The 22,858-nt window shown below is 37.0% G+C and overlaps 1 protein-coding gene across 2 annotated transcripts in view; it reads right to left on the reverse strand.

Moving 5' to 3' along the window:
* si:ch211-51h4.2 (uncharacterized) overlaps positions 1–22,858 on the reverse strand; it is a 377,084-nt gene that overhangs the window by 288,856 nt on the left and 65,370 nt on the right. For both annotated transcript variants that reach the window (XM_051923955.1, XM_051923956.1), the window contains exon 5: positions 22,217–22,310. In XM_051923955.1, the coding sequence (XP_051779915.1) occupies positions 22,217–22,310 (94 nt within the window). The remainder of the gene's footprint in view (positions 1–22,216; positions 22,311–22,858) is intronic.

The following is a 22,858-nucleotide window of genomic DNA, read 5'->3' on the forward strand; positions in this document are numbered from 1 at the left end:
GGACAACCATCTCTGCAGCAATCCACCAATCAGGCCTGTATGGTAGAGTGGCCAGACGGAAGCCACTCCTTAGTAAAAGGCACATGGCAGCCCACCTGGAGTTTGCCAAAAGGCACCTGAAGGACTCTCAGACCATGAGAAAGAAAATTTTCTGGTCTGATGAGACAAAGATTGAACTCTTTGGTGTGAATGCCAGGTGTCACGTTTGGAGGAAACCTGGCACCATCCCTACAGTGAAGCATGGTGGTGGCAGCATCATGCTGTGGGGATGTTTTTCAGCGGCAGGAACTGGGAGACTAGTCAGGGTAAAGGGAAAGATAACTACAGCAATGTACAGAGACATCCTGGATGAAAACCTGCTCCAGAGCGTTCTTGACCTCAGACTGGGGCGACGGTTCATCTTTCAGCAGGACAACAACCCTAAGCACACAGCCAAGATATCAAAGGAGTGGCTTCAGGACAACTCTGTGAATGTCCTTGAGTGGCCCAGCCAGAGCCCAGACTTGAATCCAATTGAACATCTCTGGAGAGATCTTAACATGGCTGTGCACCGATGCTTCCCATCCAACCTGATGGAGCTTGAGAGGTGCTGCAAAGAGGAATGGGCGAAACTGGCCAAGGATAGGTGTGCCAAGCTTGTGGCATCATATTCAACAAGACTTGAGGCTGTAATTGCTGCCAAAGGTGCATCGACAAAGTATTGAGTAAAGGCTGTGAATACTTATGTACATGTGATTTCTCAGTTTTTTTTATTTTTAATAAATTTGCAAAAACCTCAAGTAAACTTTTTTCACATTGTCATTATGGGGTGTTGTGTGCAGAATTCTGAGGAAAAAAATGAATTTAATCCATTTTGGAATAAGGCTGTAACATAACAAAAGGTGGAAAAAGTGATGTGCTGTGAATACTTTCCGGATGCACTGTATTATGGCAGACGGCTGGGGCTCTTGCCCAGCCAGGATGCCCCTGTGATGGAAGGACCAGGGCATATTCAGGGCAATACCTTCCCTGGAACACTAGATGGCAACCCCTCTGGCTCTCAGCGGGGCCATGGGTTTGGAGCTTATAAGGTCAACCTTCTAAGGGGCGCCTGGACAATTCCTGAGCCCTGGGCTGCAACATTTCCGCCACACCTGGAAAAGCTGGCTGAAGAAGGTTTGGGAGCACCTGGACCACATCCAGTTGCCCTATAATAGGGACCGCCTCACTCCATCCGGACAGCGAGAGTCAGGAGGAGGTGGACAAAGCTTGCTGGGAAAGGAGTGGAGGCAGCAGTGAAAGGAGAGAAGAAGGAAGGAATGTGTATTCGTGTTGGTTAACTACTTTGTGCTGTGGACTATGAAAATAAAATGTGTGTTGTGTGGCAACTCATTTCACTGCCTGTCTGTGTCGGGTTAGGGTGGCTGTAAGTGCCCTGGTGGTCCACAATATATATATATGTGTGATACAGTATCTGCCAAGCAATACAAAGAGTACACAACACTTTTGCATCCCTTTACAGGGATCAAATCTCAGACATCAGCACCTTTGACATTGCGCCATGTTGGCTAGTTCGCTTATCACATATCTTCGCGCAACTGAGAGGACGTTAGTGGATGTTTGCCAAATGGCCGAGCAACCACAAGCATTACCTGGTAAGTAACCACCTAAATAATCAGATTGCAATTCAGAACTAAGAATGTAATATATACATATTCTCACACAACCAGTTGATACAGGTGTGTTTTTCTTCATTGTATCAACTAGACATTTGGAATACCTGTGGTGTAATTATAAAATATCAATTACCATTTTAATTAAAAAGTACTTGACCAAAACTTATGGTGTATGACACACAGCAACAAGTAATAAACAGTACAAGTCTTAACAAAAAAAAAACCTATTGTTTACTAAGCAGCAATTTTAAAATTGTCTTTATCTTTTCTTTTTCTAATTAAAATGTAAACTGCTGCATTTTAAATAAGCACACTGCCCAAACTCAAGTGGTGTCCATTTTAATTTAAAGGACAAAATAATGGTCTGTATTCCTTAAAGTAGCTTTTTTGCCGTCTGTCTGGTTGCACAGGATGACTTCTCCAATTACTTTTTTTCAATTTATTACTCCACTTTCTTGAACGTAAAGGCTACTATACCAATCATGTCTCGTTCATTGATCTTTGTTTACATTGCAAGAAGTTTTCTTCAAAAGATAAAAAGAAAAAAAAAGGCATGCACTGGCTCAACTACTGTAATACCTTACGTAAAGGAGCACTGCAACTAAATTACCAAAAAGATCAGAAAAGCAGGGGCTGAAAATACCATTTTATGTGATCAGCCTTTTTACTGATCATCGATTGAGTCAGCGCATCCCTAACTGATCACCGATCGATCGAAGCATCGCTAGTTTGAAGCTTATCTAGTAAGAAGTATGATGCTCACAACCCAATGAATGAAGTCATCTATTCACTTAATTAGCTTGAAGATGCAGTCCTTGAGTCAATGTGGTGGACATAATATTCTGTGCAAAATTATATAAACTATGCTGAGAAATAACTTATAAGACTACTTTTATGAAAAAAAAAAAATTACTGCCAACATAGGCTTATGAGATAAAGATTCAACATTAAATAAAATAAAAAGTAAGAAGAATAGTTATGTCAAGGTAAGGTAAATAGAAAATAATATGGCTATTAATCATGGCACTTGAGATGTTGATTAGCACACACATAAGAATTTCAATGTACTCTGTACACATGAAAATAATGATTATATAAACCTATAATTTGGGAATATTTACTTGGAAATATAGTGTGCAATTTCCAAAGGCAATTTCCCAAACATCACATAGCATAAGGCAATTTGTGCTTTAAATACTGAGATTGCTGGGATTTTTGTCAAGTTATACATATAGTATTAACCATTATAAAATATCTCTACTCTTTTACATTGATAAATTTTGTGTCTTAAAGACTTTTTATAAAATTAGATTTAATTACTTATACAAACTTCCATCCATCCATTATCCAACCCGCTATATCCTAACTACAGGGTCACGGGGGTCTGCTGGAGCCAATCCCAGCCAACACAGGGCGCAAACAAACCCTGGGCAGGGCACCAGCCCACCGCAGACTTATACAAACTTGCCAGACTAAAAGTATAATCAATAAAATTGATTAAAAAAGTTAAAGCTAGTGCAATGCATAGACACTCTATCCATGATCTTCTGTATATTTGTTTTATGTGCTAACTACTAGCCAAGATCTTGCCAACTCATGAATAAGTACTGAACAAACAAATACATAGTACAGTATGGTGCAGTTTTAAAAGGTCATCGACCATATACAGCATTTACAGCTTTTTAAAGAAAACTTTGAAATAACCTTATGTTCTTGTTTTCACATGGTTAACAAAATGTCTGATAAGTAAATGTTTTTCATCTCACTCTTACGGTGTTGCAATATAATGTTATGCTTTTTATTAGCTAACCTTAAATTTGTACGTACTGTAGGCAAATGTTTAGGTATTTTATGAGTACTTTACTATTTAAATGGCCTTTCCTGAATCCTTTTGTGCTATAAAAATGTACTTTATTGCAATACCTTTTATCTGTATTTTACTTAATTCCGGTGTATTTCTTCACATTAAATGAACACATTAGCTTCTTGACATTTTGTTACAGCCAAAAGTTAAGCCACAGTCAATAACTGCTGTGATGTTTTACTTTTTTTCAGATATATTTAAAAGCAGTTAGCTTGCTTCTTAATTGGTGCTACTATCTTACATTTTCAATTAAAAGTATAACTTTTTCAAATGTTTTAAATTCCTTTTGTTAATTAATTAATTGGTTTTGCAATATGGTGAAGCAGACTGTACTATTGCTGCTTCAATACCTCCAGATGCTGTTTTAGTTCTCGGTTCAATGCGTTTTCTGTGAAGTCTACGTGTGCTCATTTTCAATATACAAAGTTAGGCATTCTGATGTACATAACATATTAATACATACTGTATGTCTATCACAATATTCATTATCACATTACAAATATTGCATTTTAAAGTGTACAGTGCAATTTTCTGCTTGTTAAAATATATTGTATTACTACATATTACATTCTTCTCATGTTTTATTTTCATTCTACTATTGGCTTCAAGGTTTAATTTTAATGCATATATATTACAAATAATAAGGACATATAGTGCCATAAACTCCTGATATCAGATTCCCCAGAACTACTACTGCTTCAAATCTCTCAAAGATTTTTATTTTTTAATTTACTCATGGCTTCTTTGTATTTAGAACAAATGGAGTTAAATTTGCTTCTAGATTTTTTTTTTAAAGAACAGTTTATAAAATATACTGATATGAATTCAAAAAGGTAAAATATTTGAAAAATATTAATTTGATAATATTAATTCTCCCAACTAATGTAAAACAAATGCATGGCCAGAAGATCTGGTTTAACATATTCCATCCAATTGTAAATTTGCATAACCCTTTACTTTTGTAATTATGAATCCATTCCAAAAGATGTGAAAGTGTTGTTTGACAGTCCAAGAGAAGAGATCTTATTGTGTATGCACAGGACTGTTTACAGTACATAAAATGCTCTTATTCTTGTTAATCTTGGACACTAAAACTTAATAAAACATACCTAAGTCTCCTCCTTACAATTCCCTGAGGTTCTGATTTTAACATAAGTGCAGTAAATGGCAAGAGGCTCAATGACATTGGCAAATAAAATCTTTACTAAAGAATACCTGTTTGTTTACTTTTTCTAAAATGTCAAATTCAGAATTTATTGACATGAAATAAACTTTACTGGGTGGAGTAGAGCAATCTAACCCATACAAACTATAAACATTTAGAAGGGGTATCACATTCCAAACACAGAACATAATTTGTCCACAAAACTCACAATTATCTTTCAACACAGCCTTCACATTGTAATATTATTCTTCCTCCTTCCAATGTTTATCCTACTCCACTTCTGAGTCCAACTTGCCTGACTGAAGAGAACAGCCTCATTTCAAAAAAAAGACCTGAGAGTAGTTCCAGGACACCAGAGGTATACTATACTAGAGGCACTTCTGGATTAGATGGGGTCCAAATGAACACGGGCACCCACTCCCAGCAGCACCCTTCAGCAATTGGGAAAGACCCCAAACACTGCATTTGACATGCAGCCCATTGGATATATTGTCCTAGAAAGAAGTGTCCCACTGTTATTTGAAGGTACCAGCAACCATTCTGGCCAAGATACCTGCCCATCTATGCCTACCATTACAAGAAACATTAGATATAAACCCAGATTTATGAATCTAAACACAAACCTATGTAAATAAGCAACTTCATTAAACTCCAAAGGTCTTTTCTGCATTCACATGCAGGAAAACCTCTTCAAAGTCTGTAGTTGCTGATGCATATAGTGTCTAAAGTACTGACATTTAATGGCAATTGCCCTCTTTCGATAAATCCATGTTAATTTTTTTTAAATAATTAAAGACATCACTTTCTCTATTATGTTCACAATTTTGGCCAGAATTTTTATATATGTTTTTAGTAGAGAATTACAGTATGTCTGTAGGATGCACATTTCAATGAGACTATAATTAACTTAGGAAACAACATAATAATAATAACAATAATAATAATTTTATTTATATAGCACCTTTCCATTGACACCTGATGTAATGTTTTATGAAGAAATGTTTCTTCTCTGGCTTTGTTGAACACATATAACATTAACAAAACTAATTCAACAAAATTTTATTTTTTATTAAAATATGCAGCATAATCATATGGATGTGCAGTTGTTCTGTTTTGTAAGGTCTTACCATCATCTAAGATTTTGAAGGGTATGAAAACTCAGTGATGCATGATGACTGAGGTTATGGTTTGTCTAGTCTCTCTATATATATAAGGAAATCCTGGAATGGAAAGCAAATGCAAGGCTACGATACGTGATAATCTCAAAAGACACTTAAAAGACGCACGAGACCAAGGAGACTTGCCACGGTGCGTCTCGCGGGGACCATAAACATGAGACTTGGTGCCAAGAGATTGTCCCAGGGCTGTAGTAAAAAGGACAGCGGCTGTACAGACTTTAAAGAGATCGAAGGGCAGCGCAACAGCAGCTATAACCCCCCACCCCTGCAAGAAAGAATTCAAACACGCCCGGGGCCAGTAATAAAAGACAGGTATTGCTTTAACAACGTCTCGCGAGACCAGGCAGTGAGCCATCATTAAAAACAAGTCAACCGACCTCTAAGCTAGCAGTTGTTGGATTGCTTTTGGCAGGCAAGCATCATGTGCTCGGAGCTCTTAAAACAACGACATGTGACAGGCAGAAGAGGCAGCTAGCACGCAGCAAAAAGACAGCAAATGATCCAAAGGCGTATCCTTAGCGTACGTTCAGCAGCAACACCCTTCACAACACGAGCAGTATTATACGTCTGGGAAGAAAGAGATGCAACCAGGCACATGGCCGAAAATAAAGGACAAGTATTGTTTTTACAAAAGTTTTTAAAGTAAAAGTGAAAATAATGCATATGTAACAATTCACAAGAAAATAACAATCTCTTTAAATTGTAGATTGCCTGCCTAAGGTAAAGTCATTCCTGATGAATGGGAACGTGGGAATGAGGGGTCCTTTCATCGGATTAGCGCTATTTCAGATGTGGAATGGCAAAATGGGGGAGGCAGCTTGATGAATGAGGTCTCCAGGACTTAAAACATAACGAAATCATATTATGTGATATCATCTAATGTGAAATTCTACTCCATACTTCTAGAATTTTTATTTTTATATTGTATTGAGGATTTATTCTGTTCTATGTATTGTACTTTATGGCTCAGAATTAAAAGACAATGAGTAAAATGACAAAGAACTTCATAAACACGTTTACAAACGTTGACGCTAAACACATGCAGAGCAGATTAGAGACTATGAAACCAGTGAAATTAGAAAAGCTCAAAAAAACAAAAAACGGCACTATACACATGTGGAGAAAGTTAAAGGATATGAAAGTAGGAAAATTAGAAAATATAAAAAAAGAAAGTAAAGATTGCAGTAGTGCAAAAAAACAAACTGCCTCATTTAACTATGCACCAGTCTAACTTTGGTTTTGCACAATAATTACTACACTATTTCACCTTAACACTTAATTCTACTTTATTCACATAATTATACTTATTTATTATGTTCTACTATACTGTTATCTTTCAATCTATGACTTTTTGTTAATCTAAGCGGATCAGGATGCATTTCACTGCGTGTTGTCCTGTATAACTATGCATGTGACAAATAAAGAATCTTGAGAATTTCAAAAACGGAGTTTACCGCACATGCATTTATTGGTTACTTTGTTAGTGTATATATATTTATCTGTCTGCTTATTTAAAAAGCTAAATTTACACCAGGAGTCAAAAACCTCCTGTCTAGCCCTTGTATAAAAACCTAGACAAAAGCCCGGGTATCACCTTGGTAACCCCATGTACTTTTGAAACTGTGAGAGGAAAATAGAATGACTTTACAGACAGGAGTCCAATGCAGAACTCTACTTACTTTTTTACTTTGTAAAAAAAAAATATTAACTGCTGATGATATACAGTGGAACCTCGGTTTGCGAGCATAATTCGTTCTGGAAACGTGCTCGTAGTCCAAAGCACTCGTATATCAAAGTGAATTTCCCCATAAGAAACAATGGAAACTCAGATGATTTGTTCCACAACCCAAAACTATTCATATAAAAATGATTAATACAAAATATAAAGTAAAAATACATAAAACAAATTAACCTGCACTTTACCTTTGAAAAGAATCACGGCTGGTGTGAGTGAGTTTCTAAACTCTTGTGGGATTGCACCCAACGGGACGACACGCAGAAGAGCGTCCCAAAGCAATCGCAGTCTCCCAGCGCTGTAGCAGTTCGCCGTAAAAGCGAATCCGAAAAGATCGTGGACATGCTATAAGCGCCTGCCGTTGATGGGTGATACAAAGAACAAGGAACATTATAAATGTGCAGGGCCCTGCCTGACTGCTGTGTCTGTGTATAAATAACCGCGCTGTTGCTGTTTCAAGCTGAATAAAGATGGTGTTGCTAAAGTACTGGAGACTCAGCTTCGTGTTTTAGGGTGCAAGACGGGGACTCGCACGTCACAGCACACACACGCGCGCGCAAGCGTGTGCACACTCACATACACACACACACACACGCGAGCGAGCACATACACACACACACACACACACACGCGCACACACACACAGTCACAATGCTAATGCTGTAGTAAACAGTATACGCTCGTACAGATGTTGATTATATGAGTGAGGCACGCCAACTCAGACGGAGAATAGGAGACGATTGCCCACAATCCCGCAGCGAGAGAGAGAAGAACCATCAGCTCAGTTGTGATCACATGACGCTCAGCAGACAAAGCGTATACATACTACTTGTACTGCAAGAGCACGCTCGTTTATCAAGTCAAAATTTATTACAAATTTTTGCTTGTCTTGCAAAACACTCGTAAACCAAGTTACTCGCAAACCGAGGTTCCACTGTAGATCGTTTTGTCTGTGCTGAAATTCCAAACAGAGAAACCTGTCCTGACTTCATTAAAAAGATTCAGCATATTGGGACTGTCAAGATTACAAATATTGTTTTTACAGAAGTTCTGAAATAAAAGTGAAACTAATGAAATAGCAACAATTCAAAGAAAAAAAAATCTTAAAAGTGTGTATCCGGAAAACCAAACACGGGGGTTGGCGAGCGAAGCGAGCAGGGGATGAAGTCCCCTAGTTTATTAAAAAAAACAAAATTACTAGAGTACCATTTTCAATCTATTCTAATGAGTAAAGCATTTTAAAATGTTCAGTAAATATACACTATTTCTTGCTTCTCTGTGTTCAGTAATTACAGTTTTGGCCATATTACTGATTTCAAGTTCAAGTTGAAGTATCCTACAATAGCATTCCATACTTCATTCTTAGAGGTGTGTATCTGATTAGCTAGCATCTAATTACTTTTTTCTCCAATGTCCATGATAACAAAGGCAGATTTTAAATAGTTCTTTCTTCTCGCCTCTGTACTGATTTTTCTCTGGGCCTTCCATTAAACAGACTATTACAAAGGTTTGTATATCAGGGATTCTGGCAACTCTAACCTGCTCTAGTGTGTGTAAGAGTGATGGTATTGACATAAGTGTGCAATCTTGAAAAAAAACAAGTGAGACTCTAAACAAATCTGAAAATGTACATGATGTCTTTTAGAGAAAAGATATTTACTTTAGTGAACCACTGACTACCTCCCTCAAACTATCATCATGTATGGCTCATGAAAAAAAATTAATGATGGGAAACAGAGAAGTATATCACAATTTCATAATTTTCATATTTAAAAAATTCACATTTTTCTGCTCTTCCTGGTGAGGGTTACACTGAGTGGGGCTGACCAGTCAACTCTATCCCTATCAGTAACATTTCTCTAGACATTACTGAGGAAATAAACAGATGCCCACAAGTCAACTGAGACATATTATCCCTCTTGCATGACCAGAGTCTGCAGCTCAATGTTCTCCCAGTGGACCATAACTTGTACATTTCCTGTGGAAGTCACACAGGAGGAAATCCTAACTACATATCCAAACAACCTGAAATGGCTCATCTTGATTTGAACAAAAAGAAGTTCAAGTTCCTCCAGACAACCCTCCACAGTATCCTCATTTTGACTAGTTGTACTCTTAACACCTTCACATCACAGTAAAATGTTTGTAAAACTGCTGCTGTGGCACTCATGAATAAGACTTAGGAGTACTTTAGCTCTTCCTAACTGTATCACACCCAGCTTTGTTTACACCATTTAACCTTGGGATTGGCGATATTAGTGGTACAACTCCGTGCACTTACCTTTACTACTCCTACATCTTTAACCTCTACCAAGGTACAGAAGAAACATCTACAGAAGTGAAAGTTGACTTTATTCAGTAAAAGAAATCCACTATTAGCTCCTATCAGACCCTCTCTACCTGTTTACATCTTTCAGGTCTGTCAGTTAACAGTTTCATATTTACCTGAGTCTAGCAAAATAAGGTCTCACATCAGATGAGATGATTGCAAAGTCAATCATAAGGGTACTCTGAAATCAGATACTCTTAACTTTGTGATCAAACAAAGTCCGTTTTTTATGGATAATTCATGACTAACACAGAATTTTAATAATTTGACCTCTCAGATTCAAATCTGACAGGTCATTTCTCCCAATCACACTCCTCTAGCTATCTACAACTCCCCTTACATGAGTGTGGAAGTCTCCTAATAAGATAGAAGAGTCAGTAGAAAGCAACTCTTTGAACACCAAATCAATAGTTGCTGTAAAAGTAAGATACTAGTTGTTTGGTCAATGTTCTTCTCTCTGCAACTGAAAATCAAGATGAACTTTTCGTCTTATGAGAATCCCCACACCGACTCATGGATGTTCCTTTTGGGGAAACTCCACATTAGAAGACAGAGAACCCTTAAAGAAGAAGTTTGGTTACAGAGCAAATCTTATGTATAAGTCTGAGTATGCCTAGGCAGTATTTTTCAAACTGCTACACTTGTTCTGGCTTCCTTCCAAAGAGAGAAGAAATATTCCATGTTCCATTACCAAGGTCTAGTTTGCCTACATTATGATTGTGCCGCACTTTGTGAATTATTTATTTATTTTCATTGTAAATTATTATCAATATATTTTTGTGTTATTGGTTTTGGTCACCATTTTGAATCATGCATTCTCTGCCATTTTGTGGAGTTGACAACCATATTTTTAATAGCAATGCATTCTGATGTCATTGTGTAACACTAGGTAGTTGCGTGTTCAGTACAGCCAGGAAGTTGGAAAAGCACTGACGTGCTCCTCCTGGTGCCCAAGATTCTGGATTCTTTCAAAAAAACAAGTCTACAGCTGTAGGAGGAAGGAATTTATATTTCTATTCACGACACAAGGCATTTGGTCTGTTTTTTGACCACATATTTTAGTTAAGAGTCTTGGGTAAATTAATTTTGGATTTGTTTTGCTTGATTTGGTTATTAGCCTTTATTTTCTGTCTCTGACAACAATTTTGCCTGTTCCATTTCCTGCCCTATAAAATCACGTTACTTCAAAACCTTTAACCATCTGCGACAGAAAAGGGTGAGTTCATCCCGCTCTCATCTTATTTCTGACACTGGCATTGCAAATGACTCTTACCCTTTACCCTGGTGGAGGTGACCTCACATGGCAGCTCCATCCAAGCTTTTCGGACTGAGCCTGACTAGGCTACAGGGTTTCAATTAACCATTTTCACAAAAATTCAAAAGTGATGCATTGACAGGTAAATCTACTTCATAATAGCTTGCCAGCAACGGATGGCGTGTAATCCGCTTCTCTACTTCCACTTCCAATAACAGATTATTGCAATGTTTTTCATGTTTACTATATGTAAGTCATTAAGTTCCTAACATGAAACACTCAAACATACAATATTTAAACTTTAGGTTTATATTGTAAGAAAAAGTAGTTTAATAACATTGTAATTATGTTAAGTTGTATTTACTGACTAGGAGCTGGTGCCCTTACAAAGTCGTGTGCCACTGAGAAGACTCTCACATGTTAACTCCAAAACAAGCATTTCCCCTTTCAAAAGCACTGCATCAACCTTAAGGCAGTGTATAAACTTTATGTACTCATCAGATTTAAAGGGCTGCAATGGCACATAAAAATTTAGATTTTCATCTCTTTTGATTGTTTGGACCTCATATGTTTAATACATTTCATCAGTGAGAAAGCAGCTGAAACTCAGGCAAAGTTACTTATGATTAGAATTTGAAAACAGAGGAATACCACAGGAGCTCTTCTTTTGTGATTCTGCCATTGTTTAGATTAAACAGAACAGAGTTTCCCCTTTGATGACGCTTCCCAGAAGAAAAATTGCACAAGTATGAAAAGGGCTAATTGCCCACCTGGGAAATACTCACAAGCCAGCTTGACAAGTGTGTCCTGCTATAAATGTTCAGGGCAAGACTCTATTAGTTTTAATTAGAACATTTATTAAAGTAAAATTATAGATCATTTTTTGATATCCCCATCCCCTTAGACCAAAATAATTCTGTCACGGTCTATAATTGTAACATTATCAGATTATTATGCATCCAATCAGGTTTAGATAAGTGCTTATTACATATGTTTTTGTATCCCATACATTGTAAACATACAAAGCTGACTTATCATAAAAGATAATAATGTGGCTCACCTGTAACATCTGGAAATTACTATAACATTTACAATTACAGGGGAAAGAAATTCTTGCATTTCATTCACTGACTAAATGGGAAACAACTTGTAATGGGCAATGCAGCAACACATACAATGCTCTTTTCTTTTACCTGTATACCTCTTTTGTAATCTTTATAAACAAGGGGGGCTCCGCCCCCTGCTCGCTTCGCTCGCCTACCTCCGGCGTTGGGTATCCTGAAATACATTAGTCAAGCTCGTTTGTCCTGGAGCCGTGCCCGCTTTGCTAGCGGCATTTCATACGCGCGTTGTAGGCGCCTGCGTTCATTGATTTTATCCAGGCGGGCTTGCGTTTGTATATCCGTCAGTCGAGCTCGTTCATTTTGAACCCGTGCCTGCCTTGCTTCCGCAGTTACAGACGCGCGGTGTAGGCGCCTGCGTTCATTGATCTTATCCAGGTGGGCTCGTGTTTGTATCGTTGAGCTGTATTGTGTTTGAATTCGGTGTAAAGCGTTCAGCGGTTTGTTCTACCCTAAGCAGCACATTATTCCTAACTTCACTCCGCAGTAGTGCCACACACAATATGGCGGCGACGCCTGCGCCCTCCGTAGTAGTGCCACTCACAATATGGCGTTGACGCCTGCGCCGTTCGTACTATCTTTGTGGACCAGTGGGGCTGCCGTAGACTCTTCCGTTTGAATCCGGGCTGCAGCACAGAATCCTCTTTTTGGCGTGGCTGTGTCGGTAGCCGTTAGCTATGGGCGCCTTGTCGCTTCATTTCTCATTCACGTCAGTTGAGCTGTTTCGTTTTTGGGCCGTGAGTCCTTCGTTCACGGTGGATACGACTTCAATTGCGGTTTATGAGACGTGCGTTGTACGCGCCTGCTCAGTACGTCTCATGGTCCCATCGCCGTGTACCTGCGTCCATGCCATCCGGTTTAGTTAGTAAACCTGCGTCCATGCCATCTAGGTTACCATTCTCGGTTAGTAATATGGATCACTGTTTTATTGCTTTTTATAAGCAGGCAGTTACATAGATTTTCAAGGTCATCATGAGGAAGATGCATATTTAAAACAAATTTGGGTGTAATACCATTTTGGTAAGCTTTCAGTGGCATATTAAGAGAGCTGAGCCAGCACAGAAACAGAAAGTCACCAAAAACATGCCTTGCAGAATGCTAAATTAAATGGCTAAATTAAAGCACTGCCAACATTTTGGTCAGCTCTGTACTTCTTCTGGTAATAAAGGTAGAAATCAAAGATTTAGAGGTGCTGGAAGCTGAGGATCCATTCTCTTTTGGGGCAGAAAGTCACTCACTTTCTAGCCAACTACAAGCTCATAACCTTTCTTTGAGCTTGGAGGGTACTACTGTGCCCAGTCTAGGAAGACTGAGAAGCAGCCTTACTTCAAGAAGGGAACTTCAGCACTAAACTCATATGTTAAAAACAGCCACACATTTCCTTGTGAAGGTACAGAGGACACAACAGTGAGCTGAGGAAGACAACAGAACACCATGGGCAAAGGACCATGTTGCAAAGACAAAGCATGTATTCCCCTGCAACCAAACCCAGAGCCACAAAACACAACACGATGTGACATTGGACATCGTCTTTAAAGGCTTGGTATTGTGTTTATCTGTGCCAAGATAAATTAGATCTCCAAGCAGTTAGTGAACAGTCAGCTAAGAAACTATTTTCTCATGTTTGATTGCTATGGTCTAACAACCTCATAAACTTGGTTAGGTAAACTTCTAGCTTTTATAAGCTTCTGACTAAATTGGAAACAAAACTTTTGAATCACAACATAAAGTTAAGCCTTCTGCCAACTAAGTTTGTGCTTTTAAAAGAGGAAGTTGACTGTGATATCATGTTAAAATTCCAAAAGTAAAACAATAAACGAAAAGGCCTGTTAAGTTAGAAGACTCTAAAAAACCTGAAAAAGAACTAAGAACAGCTGGTCTCCTTTGTGTTATATTTGTCTCATGTTCCCTCTTTTATGTCAATATATATTGTGTACTGTATTTCTGTAACTCTCGTGGATATTAATAAATTGTATTTTAATTTGATATACTTTATTAATCCACATGGGGAAATTGCCTTCCCACATGGCCTTTTGGGGTCAGATTGTAGTGTTAGCCATTGTACAGCTTCCCTGGAGCAATTTTCAGGTTAAGGTCCTTGCTTAAGGGCTCAACGGAGTAGGATCCATTCTGGCAGTAATGGGATTTGAAACAGCAACCTTCCAGAAACCAGCACAGATGCTTAACTTCAGAGCCTCATTCCACCTTATTTTGTTTCTGAAATCAAATGTGTTTTAGTAAGCTTGATATGAGTATAATGGGTGGGAATTCTGCCTACAAAAATAACCTAGAAGTCTTAAGAAATTATCTAATTAATTAGTGACATTTCCAAAGGCAAAGTAAATACTAAATAAATAACATCAATCAATTAATTCTACTCACATGCACTACTTTTACAAGAGGTACTGTTATTCATAGTGTAACACTGGTGATTCCTGAAAGTATCTGAGAAGCTTAAGGGCCATTACTACTTACTCTCTACTCTAAATATGGATTTTGTTTAAGAAAACAGATGTCATCATATTTTTCTGAATTGTTTTTACTCTGTTTTCTGTTTCTTTTTTATTCCTCACAGGTTGATTTTAAAGTAATTTGCTGCCTAGGTTCTGCACAGTGTATCTGTTTGATTGTATACTATGTTTCTTTCTTGAAATAAAGTAAAAAAAAAAAAAAAAAAAAAAGAAGAAGTTGTTTGCTTCTTTGTTGCAAAGAATAGGGGATAATGATGTTATTTGCTTAACTACTTCTTAGAAGTTCTTAAAAGAGAGCTGCTTAGCTCGATATTTGCTATGAAGTGTAAGGAATGCAGCTTTTTATTTCCTTTGGAATTTTTAAAAGACAAACACACATACTGTACATCATATTTGAGGAGTCAACAAAGGGCCAGAGCTTAAAGGTCACAAGTCATAATCTGGGGCCATAAAACACTCTTTCGAAAGAACAATTCTCTTCAACTACAGTTCTGAATAAAAAAGGAGAGTGCAAATATGTCAGCAGAAAAGGAGAACACGTTAGGTATCATAATAATTGTTGCAGGAACCAATACTTGCATATGTTTCAAAGTGAAGTAGACCAAAACTAAAAAGGGAAGGGAGAAGTAAATCTGCACAAATTAGGTTAGATTTTAACAGAAAATTTTAAACATTTATATTCACCATTCCGTAGGAAAAAACCTATATCTATTCAAAGTATGCATCCATGTTATTGACTCACTGATTTCTGTAATATTTGACTGTTTGTTATGAAGGTTCTATCAGTTCTACACTTCACCTTGACACATGTTCGGCACATCCACTTCACATCTCCCCACCTTGTACACCATTGACACCACCACTATAATACCAGCAAATTTAAAAGCAATGTATTTCTGCCCCTCCGAGTTACTTGCACTTATCATGCAGTTTAAGTAGCTGATGCTGTAAGCCATCATCAACATCAGTGAATTGGTGACTAATTGAGTTCATTTATTGATTTATTTAACAAGATTATTTTTTTGCCCAGAATTTCAATATTACTGATAATGGTGCAGGTGAGAGAGACTACATTCAGTTACTATATATTATTGGCTTTTTCTTTCTTAAGAGAAATGCATTTGCAACTGAAATTGAATAGTTTCCCAAAGTGATTCAGTTGATTAATTTTGCTAAAATGTTTAATTGGAAACTGCACATCACTACCATTTCAGTTTTACTACAAAAGTGGTAGTTGTTAGAAACTACAGAGAAAGTGCTGCACTATTTTTAATGGCAGTTATGATACAATTTATTTTAATAATTTTTTTTTTAATTTTATGGTATCATATCATTTTAACTTTGTCACTCAAGCATATTTGTCATGATCATTGTGTATAAGCTTCTTCTAAATCTACTGTTGTCTTTTGATATGATAAAAGCCCTATGGACTCAGTTGTGTAAATCTTCTATTCACCGAATGATAAATTAATTATGTAAAGCACCTGTTTCTTTACAAGCTCAACATACTGATTTTTAAATCAATTTAAAACATAACAAATGCAGTATAACTGAAATGTGAAAATACAGTAAAAAGAGTTGGAAGGATAATCACAAATAATAAGAAACAAATACTGTATAAGAACAAAAACAGCTATGGGCAGATCCATCAGGATGTCCTAACAGATGAGTAAAGTGATACAGTAAAAAAGGTTCTATTATATTCTATGAAAATGCCTTATGATGTTAAGATTTTTATATAGTATGCCATTCGTATTTTTTCTCATGAACTGTTTATAAATTTTATAAATGTCATTATAAATGTCAGTACAGATTGTTGGTTTCTCTAGCATTAGTGTATCACTTAGGCAATTTTCACTACTTCAGAAAAGATTTAATGTAACTAGTTTGATAAAGTATTAAAAGCAGACAAATATACAGTATTTGCATTTGCAAGAAATGCACATTTTTGTAAGAAAAACTGAAATGTAACTATATATGTAAATATTTTTCTCAAAATTCAATAACATGAATAATGAAGCTAATTAAGTATAAACTCATATCTACAGCAAATGATAACTGAAAGGATTTCACTACTAGAACATGTACTTTAGCAGTATGATTTCAGATGTAGAAGGTTGTGTTTCACTAATATGCTGGAATTCTATAAGAAAGCAACAAAAGCAAGTGATAAGAAAGGTGTATACGCATGATATATATCAAGATTTTCAAGAGGCTTTTGTCAGGGTACTAGAGCTGTCAGATTGAACATTGCTATTCAAATACAATTCAAATTTATATAAAAAGGTCTTATATTAAGGTTAAAGCTGACATTCAATTGTAAAAGAATGGCTGTTTGTTTAACCTGTGTTAAATTTGGCTGTGAGTTACTCCAGACATACTATGCAAAACTAATGTGTTTTTGCACTTTACTCCAGCATTTTCATAATTTGGAATGGTTAGCCTGTTATCTTTATTAGTTAAACTTATAAACAGATTCCCAAAATAGTGTTTTTTTTCTATCTCATTACTCTACGCTTTGATTTACAAATGTACTTAGAACAGGTTTTCTAAGAGTCATTTTGTGTCTGATTCTGTTCCATTCACTCTTAAACCCCAAGATCATTGACTGTTTAATGCGAAGACCTTCTCATTAACATAAATGAAAATAACTGTTATAATTCTGATTTTCCTTATTACAACAGTGTAAAATCCCCACTTTTAAAGGACTTGACAATGTCAGTCAATGTGTTCCGTCTAACAATTAATCTGTGTTTTATGTGGCTAGTGATTTTGACACATAATGCCCAAAGCAGTGATGTGTAACTGAAAACATTCAGGCATTAAAATACTATGCATTTGTAAAGAAGTAAAAATATAGACAGATTGTGCTGACCTTGACTGTGACTATCCCATGAGCCACAGAGAAGCAGCTTTTCTAGGTGAGTCCCCAGGTGCAGACTTTTTATTCTGAATGCCAATATATAAATGGTACCCTGCCACTGCCCACTGGACACCTCCAAAATAATAAAACAAGTCTGCACCTTTGACCAGCCTGCCTCTTGCCTGCTCTTTTTATTTCACTCGCTATTCTGACCCTGTCACAGTCTTACTAACTGCACCCATATTCCACTTGATCCTTGTTGCAACAGCGATCAATAAAAGCAGCCACAAATAGGAGCTTAAATTCTTATAAGCCACACATGCTGGCTCTTCACTACATTGGCAAAAATCAAATACAGTAAGCAAAGGTTTATGGTGATGGGACCTTTTTAAGAATTAGGTGATGCAGAGACGTCCCTCATGGATCAGTGTCAGGGCAACTGGTATTTTTAATATGCATAAAAGATCTAGACAATAATATCATCAATAAGCTGGTTAAGTTTGCAAATGATGCCAAACTAGGTCAAATGGCAGATAATGCACTGTAGAATCCACTAAATTGCTACAGAGGAACTTAGATAGCATGCAGGCTTTGACAGATTTGTGGTAAATTAAATTTAGTGTTAGTAAACACATGTAGTAAGTAGAAATGTTAGATTTGAATAAACAATTGGAGGTCTGAAACTTGAAAGTATACTTTATGAGAATTATCTAGAAGTCATAGTGGACTTGTCACATCAACAAAGTATACAGAAGCAAGAAGACTAATAGGATGTGTGGCTTAATTGGCAATTATGTACAGTACAAACCAAGGGAGATTATGCTTAAGTTATAAAAAATACACTAGTGAGGTCTCATCTGGAGTATTGTGTACAGCTTTGGTCTCCAATTACAAAAAAAAGAGATTAAAGGACCTGAGCCTTTTCAATTTAAACAAAAAGAGATTGTAAGTACCACAGGGGTTGGACGGGCATCCCGACTAGAAAAGGGGATGGTTCCTTACCTACACGGAAGGCTCCAAGCGGGTAGATGGGCATCCCGACCAGGAGAGAGGAAGGAGCCAGACCCAGAAGTGATGGCTGGTGTGGATGGATGGACAGCCCACTGGAAGATGTCACTGGGGACTCTTTATTCCCCCAGGATGCTAGATGGCAGCGGCCCTGGATATCGATGTCCATTAAGGAACAAGTAGGGTATGCTGGGAAGTGTAGTCTGGCAACACAGCCCTGCTGGGGTCCGTGGGTGCAGCAAGGGAGTGCTGCAAGGAAATGTGCTCCCTAATACATGGGACTTCCGTATGATCCAGAAGTACTTCCATCTGGCAATATCTCTGGCAGTAGCCCTGGCACCAGAAGTACTCCCAGGTCTTTAATAAAAGGTACAGCACTCCCTTATCCAGGCGAGTTGGAGCTCGGAGGATATGGAACAACACTTGACTGGAGGAGGGTAGTGCAGTAGTCTTAAAAGAGTATTGTGGGGAAAGGGAGAGGGAGAGGGAGAGAGAGAAAACATGTGTTTGTGCTATTGCAACTTTGAGAAGGTATTGTGTTGAATAAACCTTCCATTATTTGAACTCGGGACTCTTTGTGTGTTTGTGTTTTGGGGTTTGGGTCTTGCTGACGGCCCGGTTCCATTACAAGATTAAAGGGTGACAATGATTTATATGTTTAAAATTATGAAGAAAATGAATACAGTGGATTTCAACTGCTACTTTAACTTTAACAAGACAACACAGTTGGAAACTTGTTAAGGAAAGATCTCAAACAAATGTTAGAAAGCTTTTCTTCATGCAAATAACCACAGAGAGAAAGAAAATATAACTAGTGGTATGGTGGAGAGCAGAACTTTAAGGAACTTTAAATCTCAACTTGATTTTATTTTGGGGAATTTAGGTGAATAGGAAGAATGTGCTTATTGGGCTGAATAGCCTGTTCGTGTCAACACAGTTCTTGTGTTGTAATGGCTAAATTAATGACTGGCAATGAAAGTATTGAAGCGCATCTTTGAAAATAATACAGTGGACAATTTCAGGTAGACTGAAAACAAGCAGAACGTATCAAGTATTGATCACCAAGCATGTACACTATAATAACATTTTTCTTAATGGTTGAAGAAATATCAACTAAATAAATATTTAACAACTAGAATTTATATATATAGATGCAAATGTGGTGAGTACAAATGAAAATGTATAGCTTCAAAACTATTACAGGAAGCTACACAGAGAACTAAATATGCATGTACTATAGGTGGAACTTTAAAAAGTTAAAACAAAATATACTCCCAAAACTTGCACCAACAATGTTGGATAAGAAGACAAATCTGTCAGATGCCTGTCTACTTAAAAAAATTAGTATCACTGGCAGTATGCCTTTAGTTACACGCACACAAAAATCTTTTATCATTCTGTATAAATGAAGAAACTTTAGTTGAGGAAGTGATATTCGGAAAATTTTATCTGAGATCCAAGTATAATTGCAGTATTAACTTAGAAACCTCTTGAGCAATATACATTATTCATAACATTATTCATAACTGAATTCAGCAACCTTATATTTGTCGTAGCTATATTAATATTCACAGACACCTTAAGCAAATGCTTTGAACAACTACTGAACTCAGCAGAGATTATTAAAAGTCTAGGTCACTTTCACAATTATACATTAGATTTAAGTAGCATTTGTGGGTAATATTCAGAATGTAATTATTACTGCATTAAATGCAATTATTTCTGATCGCTACATAATTATATACAGTATGATGTGTTCCCTGTTTGTTTAAGCTAGAACAGTCTGATAGTAAGGTCAGAATGATTGCACAATAGTAGCACTACTGCCCTGCAGTAAGGAGGCCAGGGTTTGTATCCTGGGACCTCCCTGCATGGAACTTGCATGTTCTGCTCGTGTCTGCTTGGTTTTATGCCAGGTGCTCCTGTTTCCACCCACAGTCCAAAGATATGCAGGTTAGGTGGATTGGCAATGCTAAATTGGCCATAGTGTGTGGTTGATATGTGTGTGTGTGTGTGTTTACCTTGTGATGGACTGGCATCCTGTAGAGAGTTTCTTCCTATTTTGCACCCTGCCCTAGCTGGGATGAGCTCCAGAACCCCCCGCGTCCCTGTTCAGGACTAAGCAGGTTAGAAAATGACTGACAGTGTAGTAATACTATTTCATCAAATTTAGTAGATGAATCAATGAAAGAATACATTAATATACCAAAAACTCTTCATAAGTGGAGAGTAACAAAACTACTTATCTTTCAAACATCACGGAAAAGGAATAAAAAAGCTCCTATTCTGTCAAATTCCAAATAGTATTTTATATGGAAAGATGAAAACCGAAACAACCACTGTACACTATTTGGAAAAGCTGCTAATTTCAGAACTGGGAAACCTAAAATGCTATGGCACATTCCCTACATATTAGCAGCACAGATTTTAATTTTTTAATAACAACAAAATAATATTCCACCTAGAAAACTATCTTTCCTTACACACAAACTACAAAAGTAAATCTAATTTCACAACAGAACAGGAAATTGTAACCTTATTTTACAAATTTAAAGCTAGTACCTGAGCATTAGAACCAGAACCAATCCAAATAACAGAATGATCATTCACTATTCCTTCAACAGTAATTTTTAAAATAATGGATAGATCACTCTCAGCTAGCTGAGTTCCTAATGCACTTTAGCTGTAGATTCTCAGAGTGTTACTGACATAGTTGAATTTAGACCCAAACTTGGTTAACAGGTACAGACCAATTTCAAATGTTCCCTTTCTTTCTAAATTACCTGAAAGCACAGTAGCCTCACAACTTCAGTCTGTTTTACTGTATTTATTACAATTTACTTGGATTAAAAAATCAGGCATTCAATATAAATATTTAGCAAAATAAGGAACCACCCTGATTATATATGTAACTGTCTGTTTTAAATCACCTCACCCCATAACTCAGACCAGAATCAGGAGAAGAGTTGGGAAAAATGTTCACTGACAAGGGAAGAAGATGGTGTCATTAAAAAGACAGGGGGAGGCACTGCATGTTAAAGACAGAGGTTCAAGTCTACACAGCAATGCTCCAGATTAGATAAAGATTCTTATTTTTGCTTTAAGCTGTCTCTTTGTGAGACACATCCTTCTGTGTATTAAACTAAAAGAACCACCTTCTAATGTGTTTGGTTTCCTTGGCATTACTATGGACATGAAGAGATACCAAAATGGTAGTCTCTTCTGCAAAAACATACAGATATGCATATATTTGCACAAACATACCTGAAATATATTCACTTTGTAAAATACTTTGTAGCAGAATTCTCAGAGCTCAGAATGAAAAATATTGCATATTTTGAAAAGCTCAGCCGCAAACAGTATTCTCCTTATTTCTAAATGAAACAATATAATTTTTCTGTACGCTTTTCATTAACTATTTTTACTTGTAGAAAACTGGTACATTTTTAAGCCACTGCTTTTATTTTATCAGACTATTCAATTTCAACAATATATGAAACATTTCTATTTTAATGGTACAGTGCACAACTCTCAAAAAACTACATGTTGTATATTTTTATAGTTGTAATTACCAGGGTCTTCAACCTCTTCTTCTTCCTCTGCACTGTGAAGAATTGTGTCTTGATCATCAACATTCTGTAGAAGAATCTTCTCTGTACCTGAAACCTAATAATTTAATATAATGTTTATATACAGTATAGTCAATTCTTTTGCTAATTTCATAAGAACTGCCATTGGTCATTGATGCCTGTCTATGCCTACTATATAATACTAACACATCACATACGTGCATTTTAAAATATACAGTATATACCCTATACACTCAAGATAAAAGCAACAAAAAACAAACTCTAAAGACTTTTTAGCCCTACCTCAAAACATCTGGGGCCTCATGTATAAACGGTGCGTACGCACAGAAATGTTGCGTATGAATGTTTCTCCACGCTCAAATTGCGATGTATAAAACCTAAACTTGGCGTAAAGCCACGCACATTTCCACGGTACCTCATACCTTGGCGTACGCAATTTCTCCGCTCGGTTTTGCAGACTGGCGGCACTCAGCGTCAAAGCAGTGCTACTGTTCCTGTGTGGTCACCCTTTCTTTCTTAGATCCACATTCCTGACGCGGCTTTATGAATACACTGAAACTAACTGCATATTGTTTATTAGTGTAATGCATCTGATTGCAATTAACCTGCAGCAATATAATGGTC

This window comes from Erpetoichthys calabaricus, chromosome 2 (assembly GCF_900747795.2).
Source record: "Erpetoichthys calabaricus chromosome 2, fErpCal1.3, whole genome shotgun sequence".
Lineage (NCBI taxonomy): Eukaryota > Metazoa > Chordata > Cladistia > Polypteriformes > Polypteridae > Erpetoichthys > Erpetoichthys calabaricus.